The 10,936-nt window shown below is 47.7% G+C and overlaps 1 protein-coding gene across 1 annotated transcript in view; it reads left to right on the top strand.

The window, feature by feature from the left end:
* FBLN7 (fibulin 7) overlaps positions 1 to 9,398 on the top strand; it is a 55,373-nt gene extending 45,975 nt beyond the window's left edge. The window contains exons 5-9 of the mRNA XM_042783457.1: positions 1,855 to 1,980; positions 3,755 to 3,895; positions 5,132 to 5,269; positions 7,205 to 7,343; positions 9,026 to 9,398. Of these exons, the coding sequence (XP_042639391.1) occupies positions 1,855 to 1,980; positions 3,755 to 3,895; positions 5,132 to 5,269; positions 7,205 to 7,343; positions 9,026 to 9,398 (917 nt within the window). The remainder of the gene's footprint in view (positions 1 to 1,854; positions 1,981 to 3,754; positions 3,896 to 5,131; positions 5,270 to 7,204; positions 7,344 to 9,025) is intronic.
* The last annotated feature ends 1,538 nt before the right edge of the window (positions 9,399 to 10,936 follow it).

Here is a 10,936-nt window from a genome sequence, read left to right as displayed (position 1 = left end):
GGGTTTGAACTGCCAGCCTTCTGGTTAGTAGTCAAGTGCCTTAGGCACTACGCTACCAGAGCTCCCTCCACAGGTATAGGGGTTAGGAATTCAATGCCTATTTTGTGAGGACACAATTCAATTTATAACAGAGGGCGTCAGACCACTGAGTCCCTCCTGCTTATCCAGATGAGAAATAAAGAAAGTCTTTATAGAACCAGTCTAGAAATGATCATCTTTGGTCACAGGATCCAGAGAGAGAGACAGAACACAGGTAAGTCCCAGGGCTCCTGTACATTTCTGTCAAGTTGATGACTCCCCCACCCCACCCTCACCATCCAGGTGCGGGAAAGGCCCAGTGCCTTCCCCTTGAGGCCCAGCAGGGGAGAGATGATGGTGCTGGACCCACTGGGGCCCTGCTGAAAGATGCTAGTGTTCACTGTCTTTGGCTCTCTGCCCACAGTATCATGGCCTACTGGTCTGTCCACTTTCAAACTATACTGGTTAGAAACATGGGGCTGGACTCTGGATCGAAACTGGAATTCCAAGCTCTGTGGCATTTGTGTACAGTGTTGTTTCAGACACATTCCTGGAAATTGGTCACCTGAGAACACACTATATGGCAGAGAGCGAAACAAGGCCGAGGTTGCTGAGAAATTAGCATGGCTCCTTCCCAAGGGCCAAGCAGCATTCGGATAGGCTGTGTTCTTTCATGATTAATACGATCTACCTAACAGTCTACATAACATCCCAATCATGAGGAGGTTTAAGGGAAGTTGAAGTGCTTTCCAATCCAACCCAGACAAGTCTGTCATTCTCCTTAGAAGCAAAGCACCTTTTTCTTCCTCTTGAGAGACAACAAGAAAGGCTGATCATATGCCAACAAGAAGATGTTTTCAATTTTCTTTCCCAAGGTGCTGTGAACTGACAAACCTTATCTCTCTGGTAGAGATGGCCCATGCTCCGAGCACCAAAATTATGCTTAGAAATTCTTGACAAAAAGGGATGGCTTGAGAGTTTTACAAAATCTTTTTTCTTTTTTCTAATTGGAAAATGTATAAATGTGGAAAAATGGAAGAATAATTTGAAAAGTATAAATAAGCAAAGAAAAATCATCTGGAATCCTACCACTCACAGAAAAATCTATTAAACTTTCAAATATATATCTCTCTACCTACATATCTTTTGCATAGGACTGTTGGTTATATCAGCAAGGAACATTTCCCTTTTCCAATATTATGAGTCAAGAGAAACTACTACCTGGTCACACATGAAATTTGAAGAACAGGAAAGCTTCTGGATGGGAATTTGGTGAAAGTTTTAATTTTCCCATCCCTGGACATTCCAATAGACCATACTTCCTTCTTATAACTTCCCTGAATTGCATTCCTGTTCAAAAAGTGCTCCACCTGGGTACTGGCTGAGGGAAGCAGAGCTGACAGGAAGGAGTGCTTGACTCAAAGGCAAAGTGGGTAGATGCTCACGGGTAGCTGTCTCTGCCCAGCTAAAGCACCTTTGTAAATTAGAAAATGGTCCCTCTGGCTGGAGCATGGCTGGGTGGTTGGCCAGCTCCTACCCACAGGGCTCCAGGTGGGCACAGTGGTGCCAAGGGTTCTTGGCTAGCTGAGTAGAGGGAGGACTGAATTTCAGCCCCATTGGCCCCACCCACACATGGGGCTAGACTGCTGACAGTTCCAGCAGGCAGAAGCTCTTGCTGGTAGCTTAAAAAAAAGGAGCTCAGGAGGTAGAGAAGATAGAAAGGACAGTGTGGGGAGGTAGAATGCAGGAGTCACCCTACCATGTTAAGAAAGTTAAACAATCATTATTTTTCAGAACTAGAACTCACATGAATTGGAAAATTATTTATTTTCCTAGATATCAGCGAATGCTCCAGCCAGCCTTGTCAAAATGGTGGGACGTGTGTAGAAGGAGTCAACCAATACAAATGCATTTGTCCACCAGGAAGGACTGGGAGCCGCTGTCAGCATCAGACCCAGACTGGTACGTAGACACTCGGGCTAGGTGAGGACATGATGCTGCAGAGTGGAGAACCCTAGTCCTGGATCACTAAAATGCAGACAGGTAGAGGATTCACTTCCTCACTCTGGTTCCCTAAGTTGGTTATTAGGACCAGAGCTTAGCTCTTTTGTATAAACAGAGTTTTGATCCTTCTTATGGAAGAAAATCCAAGTGGAAGTACTGGCTCGCAATCTGAGACCTCCTCAGGTTGGGAATTCAGCCTGAGAAGTTTCATTGCTGCCACCTTTGCTTGGTCAACATTTGCTCTGCCAGGGGAACAGCCTCTCCTTTCAAATGTTTCCATCATATCCTGCAAAATTCATTATTGATATAGGACAAAGTATTTTAAGAGTTGCATAATAAGGCTTTTAATTGGTGATGAGGTTTTTATCTACAAAATGAGTCCCAACATAGCCCCAGCCAGAAGGTCTAAGAAGCTACACACTGGCTGGTTTTGTATATGGTGAGAGAAACAACGATAGAGAATCTATGGCCAGATCGGGGTTCCCACACCATGTTGCAACTAAAATTTTTTCTATTTTAAAAGTTAAATCCAAAGGATGCCCTATTCCGTTGCCAAAAAATAAAAACTGTCCTGTTTGGTTGTCTTTATTCCTCTGTGAAATCTCTGTTGGGGGTGGTGGGGGTGGTGATTATTGAAGTGCATAGAGAACAGGAGTTCTATAGATTCTTGTTGATTTTATTTGATTGGCTTCACTCTTACATACTCTGGCATTGAACCTAGCCCAAGGTCAGTTTTAAATATTGCCTCTAGAAGTTTGCTGTTTACTGAGTCTTCATTCAGTTCAGCTGAGTCAACCCTCAGCGCTCTTGCTGGGACTCTGGCACTTTCGCCAACCAAGGCCACATTCTGTCAGAGCCCAGAGGTCTACTTCAGATTTCTGACCCTGGGAGGGGTCCCAGGGTTGCTCTCTGTGAAGACAGGGCCAAGGCAGGGACTTCTTGGAAGCCCCATTACCTCTCCTCTTGACACACAAGATGGAAAAAGACATGGGCCTTTTGTGAACCCAAATGTGCTGGTCCTGAACACTGAATATTAAAAACCCGGTATGTCAGGGTTTCTCCTGCTGTCAGGATCTTCAGGCATTTGTTCATGTCCCTACAGTGTCCATCAACTGTCCAGCAAAGGGCCTGGGCTCCAGCTCACCTAAGCTCTGGGCCCTCTGCTTTGAACCCTCCTTCCCATCATGCTCTGCCTGTGTCTTTCCAGTTCCAGGGAAGAGGAGGGACCCTCCAATTATGTTTTCTACCAATTCCTCTTCAGTGTCTCCCAACTATATGAGATCTTTAAATATTTAGAAAACTTTCAAAAATTGACTTATTTTCCTAATTATAAAGGTAAATTATGTTCTCGAGGGGATAGAAAAAAACTTGGACTTTTAAAAAGTAGAAAAAGAACAAAAACCGTGGTGGCCCATAGTTGAAAATCCTAGGTCACTGTTAGTATTAAGACTGTTTAAATGAAAACGTGGACTTAACATCAGTGCAAGTTCTCTCTGCACCGTTTATGCCGGGCTTTTTCATTTATTATTACATTCTGGTGCACTCCTTTTGTCCCCCTTGTTGGGCCCTGCTCAGTTTATGGTTAATGACTTGTCTTTCCTTTCCCTACTCCAGAGTAAGTTCTTTGAGAAGGGGCCGTGCCCCCGTCTTGGCTCTCCTTCCGAGCCCTCCCCAAGGTCGGGCCCACGGCAGTTGCACCAGGGCTGGCACTGAGGGTGTCTTCTCCCCACAGCCGCCCCCGAGGGCCGCGTGGCCGGCGACTCCTCCTTCAGCCGCGCGCCGCGCTGTGCGCAGGTGGAGCGGGCGCAGCACTGCAGCTGCGAAGCCGGATTCCACCTGAGCGGCGCCGCTGACGACAACAGCATCTGCCAGGGTAGGCGCAGGCCCCAAGGGCAGGGACGGGGGACTGGGGGAGAGGGCAGGTACGCACGGACGGGGGGCTCCCACCCTCACCCCCGCCCTCCTGATTGCGTGCGCACCCCGTTGGCGCGGAGGGTGCGGGTAGGCGGGGCGGCTTCCTGAGCGCAGTCTCCGAAAGCCATGCCCGGTTGCTTTAGGTAAGTGATCACCTAAGTGGTCACTATGACTGTAGTGCGCGGATATTAGGGGAAATCATAAGAAAGCAAAACTGTAGTGAAAGCAGGCAGAGGGTTCCATGCTTGCCTAGATGTCAAGAACTTGGCCTGGCTTCCGCCAACCCAGCTTGTCCTGACAGAAGAGTTTTGACCCCTCTATCCCCTCTCCAGGAGCTCTGGTAGCGTAGTGTCAAGTAAAGCACTTACTTGACTGCAAACCAGAAGTCTGGCGATTCAAACCCACTAGCCACTCCTCGGAAGGAAGGTTGGGCTATCTACTTCCATAGTGATACTGCCTCGGAAACCCAAGGAGGGGTCACTATGAGTCGGGTCCGACTGGATGGCACATAACAACAACAACATCCCTTCTTTGATCCAGGCTGGAATCATGTCTGCAGGTGGTAGTGAAGGATGAATGGGGAGGTGCGGAGGAGCTTGAATCACTGTGCTGATAGACAAGGCCCTAGAGCTGTGCTTACTCCCTGGTCCCCTACTGGCTTAGTTTTACAGACCAGTTTCTTCCCCCAAAAACTCCTCAAGCCAGGACTTCAAAACCTGAGAATTGTTCAGTTGGTGTTAACAGCCTCACTTTACTGCAGAAGAAATGAGCCCCTCTTACTCCACTCCAACCACTGCCAAAGATGAGGAAGGTTAAGATAGTACTGTAATAGGGTGTTGGCTGAGTGTGCCGCTCTGTGCTCTGCTCTATTGGCCACCCAGCCTGATTTGCCCCTCTGCAAGGTCTCCCCAGTTAGTCTTCAGCTTTAGACAGCAGAACCCACCTAAAGTCTATCAGCCCTGTGATATCAGCTTCCCCTCACTTCTCCTTTCAGCCTCCTGGGTCCTTGGCTTGGGAAAAAGAAGAACACCCCTCCTTTATCCCAGATGCTCTGCTGGGAGAGCCACATCTGGCCCAGCCACGTAGGCACAGCTGTCATCACCTCCAGAAATCGAGGTGTGGCTGTCCTGGCTCACAGGTGGGTCTGTGCCTACTGAGTGGCTCCTGAAATTACAGCAGGTGCTTCTGTCCTCAGATGTGAATGAGTGCGAGCTCTACAGGCAGGAGGGGCGCCCCCGGCTCTGCATGCATGCGTGCGTGAACACCCCAGGCTCCTACCGCTGTGCCTGCCCCAGCGGATACCGCACCCTGGCCGATGGGAAGAGCTGCGAGGGTGAGTGAGCCTACAGCAGGTGGGAAAGCACCTCTGCACTCAAGTAGTCACTTGCTGTTGCCTGGACCTGCTAGGACCTCAGAATGGGGGTGGGGTGGGGAGGTTAAGGTCTCAGATATGTTTATTTGTCTTTTTAAAAACTGCCAACAGAAGGACCTCTAAAAGATCAGGCTACAAGGTTGTCTGCATAAGTAGGAAATGCATTGCTTAACCATCCTGGCAAATAGTCTCTTCTGACCTTATATGAGTAACAGTTTTCAAGGTCACATCATGTCCTCCCAGTCAACAATGCCTTCAGCTAGGGCTGGACCCAAGGCAGAGCAGATAGTCACTCACCCATGTGGTACAATCTGGGGGAGACCATATAGCTCCTTGGCACAGTGTACTTTTCCATGGCACTATGTGGGCACCAGAAAGTCTATTCTTACTCCCAAGTGGACATTTGTGCCTCTGAAAGGGCCAGCACCTTATAGGCATTTATGCCTTGGTGTGGTCTGACTCCACAGCACTGGCCCTGTTGGAGAGCTAGCTGAGGGCAAGTTGGCACAACAAGGGACGGGAAGCACTAAAGCACTGCAAGAGGGGGAAGCCATCAGTATCCCTGGGCTTGAGGGGTGAGGGGAGGTAGGGGAGCAGTCAGAGCCAGAGAGGAAGGTCTGCCTAAAAGAGCTGTGGCCATGGAGGACACAGCTGCCCTTAGAACCCCACCAGGCAGGGATGGTGCAGGGAATAAACACCTCAGCCCTTCACACCTCCCATTAGCCAAACCCAGCTGGGATCCTGGAAGATATAATCCAGAGCATTTAACCTCCTGGGGAACAGAGCAGGGCCGAGAGAGTAGACTGGGAGAACTTTGCAAACAGAAAATAACTGGCTGGGTGCTAGAAAGGAAAGGCTGAAGTTGAGGACCCTCCCAGTAGTCACCACCATCACCAGCCAACAAATCCTAGGGACACTGGGCACACTGATGTTGTTAACTATTGCTGAGTCAGCCCTTGACTCATGCTGACCCTATGCACAATGGAACAAAAAGCTTTTTATCCTAGTCCATCTTAGTCTGGAAGTTCCATTGAAACTTGTTCAGTATCATAGCAACACACAAGCTTCCAATGACGGGTGGATGGTGGCTGTACGTGAGGTACATTGACTGGGACTAGAACCTAGGTCTCTCCGTGGAAAGCATCATTCTATCACTGAACCACCAATGCCCCCTGGGCACACTGATAATGCCAGTCTTACCACTTTAACAAGATTAAAACAACCCCTACACTATGCATTGTTAATCTCCCACTCAGTAAAGTATGGGGTGTTTGGGGACTGCTTCCACCAATGGCTTTTTTTGTACTTTTAGGATGACTTTCAGCCTGTGGGTCCCTGAGTCAAACAGACTCAAGGGCAATTGGTTTGGTTTTTGGTTTATTAGCCTGGGGCAATTTGGGGCCTCCAATTATCCCACTTCCTCGCAGAGCAAATACAGATATTACTATACACAGATACTCTAAATCTCCGCATAGAGCTCAGAGTCAAAATATGCATCTCTTCCTGAAGACAAGGTGGAGTCTCCTATAGCTTATCCCAAATCTAGGCCCTGAAACCCAGCGCTGCAGTGGGCCTTTGGGAAGACTGTGTGAGGGTATCTGCGTGAAGGAGGAAGGCTTTCTGGAGAAGAATTTGAATCCTAAAGGATGTGTAATGACCATAGAGGGAACTCAGACTGCTAGCACTTATTTGGTTGTCTCCAGCACTTCTGTCACCTGTCATACCCCAGGGAAGGAGAAAAGGAAGCCTCCCGGCATACCGGAGAGTAGTTCCCTAGGAGGGCTGTCAGGAGGAGCAAGATCAGACCAGTGCCTGTTGGAGCATTTGGTATGGTTCTGTCTGTGATAGAGGAAACTCAGGAGGATTGTCACACTTGTTGTGTGTCCTGTATTTCAGACGTTGATGAGTGTGTGACTTCACAGCACATGTGCCCTCGGGGCACTATGTGCATCAACACCGGTGGAGGCTTTCAGTGTGTCAGCCCAGAGTGTCCTGAGGGCAGCGGCAATGTGAGCTATGTGAAGACATCCCCATTGTGAGTACAGCTGGGCATCCCTGACCCAGGCCTCCCTGTGAGCTGGACCGGATTCTTCCTAGAGGTTCTTAGGAGAAGGAATTGTTATTTCCTAGGAAAGATGAAAAGCAGGGAGCTGGGAGTCTGGCTTATCTGAGTTTCCATTCCCCTTTTGTGGTTGCATTTAATGCATTGCTGCTCTGGTGTGATAAGAACTCTCAGGAGTGTATAAAGTGTCCCCTGGTGACATAGAGGATGATGGGATTGTAGCCATACAAGTGCGGCACTTTCAGAGAGGGCCACTGAAGAGAAGAAAGCTGTTGGCAATGGTACCTAGATAAATCCAACAGCCCAGGAGGCAGGTGTATATATCTCTATCTCTATCTCTATCTCTATCTCTATATATCTATATCTATTGATTTGGGAGGTATATATATATATCAATTTGGGAGAGGATAATTTTCTCAGGCTCATGTAAGTAGTAACAAGGAGACACCAGTCAGATTGCATATCCCGTGTACTTTGCATTATATCACTCTGCTTTTCCATTGGTTCTAGAAGGTTCAACTTCTAGTAACCTCAGTACTTAAACTGTAAGTAGAGTTTTGATTTTTTTTTTTTTTAAAAAAAGGAATAACTACAGTCACCACAAAGTACATGCAATTTCTTCTGGAAAAGAGATCATAAGAACCCTCCTAGCACTGTCTTTGGAATTCATAGAACTGACATCACAAACTTAGTCATTTGAATTGCTTTTTGGATTCTAGCACTTTAGGAGCAGCAAGACAGTCCATGGCACCAGAGGAGTGGCAGTTACTAGTGAGAGGGAAGACACTAGAACCTCCCTCAGGAGTCACTCAGTGAAGGAGCAGAGGGACCTATATGTTACAGCCTCAGGGTAAATCCCTGATTAATAGTTAAATGTGATATCGGACCTGAATAAAGCATTTTCCAAGATCCTAATTCCAAATGGTTAAAGAAGACAAGGTTTCCTGCTTTAGGAATAAACATCAGTTATTTGGAAAGTTCACCAGTGTGGAGCACCACATGCCAGGCAGTTACCAGGTAACTGCCAGGGTCTCACAGTTACTGAGCGAGGTCTCAGCACGTGTAGGCAAGGTGCCTGTTCTAAATACCAACATCACCATTGTTATCTAATCTCCCTGGACTTTGTTTTTCTTTGAAGACTGCAATAACAGCATATATACACAAACACACAGAAGCTCTTATGGTGCATTGATTAAAGCATTTGGCTGTTAGCCAAAAAGTTGCCAGTTCAAACCCACCAGCTATTCCATGGGAGAAAGATGGCATAGTAAAGATTTACAGCCTAGGAAACCCTATGGGGCAGTTCTACTCTGTCCTAAAGGGTCACTTTAAGTCAGAATTGACTCAATGGCAATGGTTGGTGGACATACACACATATACATACCTATATTTTCACATAAATGTCCACAAAGTGCCTGGAAATACAGGCGCCATGTAGGTGAGAGGAGCACCCAAGATCAGAAACAGAAGCAGCATCTTTCCCTGGCTATGTCCAGTGCCACCCATACTCACTTGCTTACGGTGAGGGTCCTTCTAATTGGGGAAGGTCACCTGGATGGTACTGTGAGGGGACGTGGGGCAGACAAGCTAGGGTGGAGGAGCCCCTCTTGAGTTTCCCCTAGGCCGACTCCCTCCATTTTGCTTCTCTGCTCTAGCCAGTGTGAGCGAAACCCCTGCCCCATGGACAGCAGACCCTGCCGCCATATGCCCAAGACCATCTCCTTCCATTACCTCTCTCTGCCCTCCAACCTGAAGACGCCCATCACTCTCTTCCGCATGGCCACAGCCTCAGCACCTGGCCGACCTGGGCCCAACAGCCTGCGGTTCGGGATTGTGGGTGGAAACAGCCGTGGCCATTTTGTGATGCAGCGCTCAGACCGGCAGACAGGGGAACTGATCCTCATCCAGACCCTGGAGGGGCCTCAGACGCTGGAGGTGGACGTCGACATGTCAGAATACCTGGACCGCTCCTTCCAGGCAAACCATGTGTCCAAGGTCACCATCTTCGTGTCCCCCTATGACTTCTAAGGGGACCATGGGAGCACCAGGGGGCTGGAGATCTGTGCTTATTTCTCTTCCCAAAGACTCTGCTGTGAGCATTGACTGCAACAGACACCTCTCCTTCCCCCAGCCTTGCCCTTGCCCATCTGCCTGTTAAACCAGGCTTCAGGGCACGCTGCACACTGTCCCATGGAGTGGCACAGAAAGGCAGCCACAAACCCCAAACTGCTGCCATCACATATTTTCTGCTTTAAGACCCTTCCCTTAGATTATGCACTAACTTTCTCAAATCTTTTTCTCAGGAGATGGGCAGCTTTTCAAAATGCTGTGGAAATGGCATTGTGGGTTTGGACTTATCGTGTGTTTTGAGATGACTGTCAACCATCCTGTAAAGCATTGTTATAATCAAGCTTTGTTATGAAATGTTTCCAGTTATGCTGAGGGTCACATCATTCCCCTTTGTACATGGTATAGGGTGTGACATCTTCTGCAATGACCCAGCATGTTCTTGTCTGTATTTTCCTCTGTGATGTGCCTGCCAGCCTTCTCCTCAGAAAGTCATGTGAGGGCCTGGAGCCCCACACAATTTCATCCAGACCAAGGAACCAACATTAAAGTGTAGATTCTTCCTGAATCACTACCCTTTTAAGAAATCATATCTCAAAACATAGCCTACTATAGTCACTGAAGAAATAAAGTCTATTCCTCCTCCCTGCCCACCTGACCTCTCCATGAGCACCAGATAGTCCACTTCCTTCTAGGAGAGTATAGCTGCTCCTCTTCCTGTCTGGGTTGGACACCCTGAAGTAAATGATTAAGAAAGACAACATAGAAGTGAAGTTTGGGATGTTCTACTAATAGCAGTATGGCTTGGCTAGACAGATTGGGAAGGACAATATCTGTCCCTAGAGAGTTTAAGGAATTATTCTGTCATTAATTCCATGATCTTCTACTTTCTGATGGAAGAACGAAGGAGAAATACCTCTAGGGGACTGAAGGAAGAAAACACTGGCTGGGACCAGGAATGGGATGAGGTATGTGAGAGAGGTTAAAAGCTTGGTGAGCTGTGAAGAAGCTTCAGTATCCGAGTACGTATTAATCTCTTAGTGAGATTTCATCCCATATTCTTTGTATTGCCCTGGTACATGATGGTGTCAAAGGAAGCATGTTGCCAGTTAAGTGATCAATCCGTATGTCAAGATGGTTTCTAGGAACCTATCCTTATCCTATTTAGTCAGACAAAGAGTGAGACATGGTCGAGAGAGCTTTATGGGGTTTTTCTTCTCTTCCCATAGGCTCAGCAGTCATATCTCTAACAACAGAACAAACTAAAAAACCCAAACTCATTGCCCTTGAGTCCATTCCAACTCATAGTGACCCTATAGGACAGGGTAGAACTTTCCTATAGCATTTCCAAGGCTATAATCTTTATGGAAGCCTTATCTTTTGCCCATGGAGCAATTGGTGGGTTTGGACCACATATCTTTTGGTTAGCAGCTGAGCGCTCAACCACTGCACTCCCAAGGCTCCTTAGCAACAGAATAAGGGCCTGCAAATCTGCTTTA

The sequence above is a fragment of the Orycteropus afer genome, unplaced genomic scaffold, assembly GCF_000298275.1.
Source record: "Orycteropus afer afer isolate SDZICR_OR568_19922 unplaced genomic scaffold, OryAfe1.0 scaffold00017, whole genome shotgun sequence".
Lineage (NCBI taxonomy): Eukaryota > Metazoa > Chordata > Mammalia > Tubulidentata > Orycteropodidae > Orycteropus > Orycteropus afer.
The sequence above is the reverse complement of the archived record's forward strand: the minus strand, read 5'-3'. Positions and strand labels throughout refer to the sequence as shown.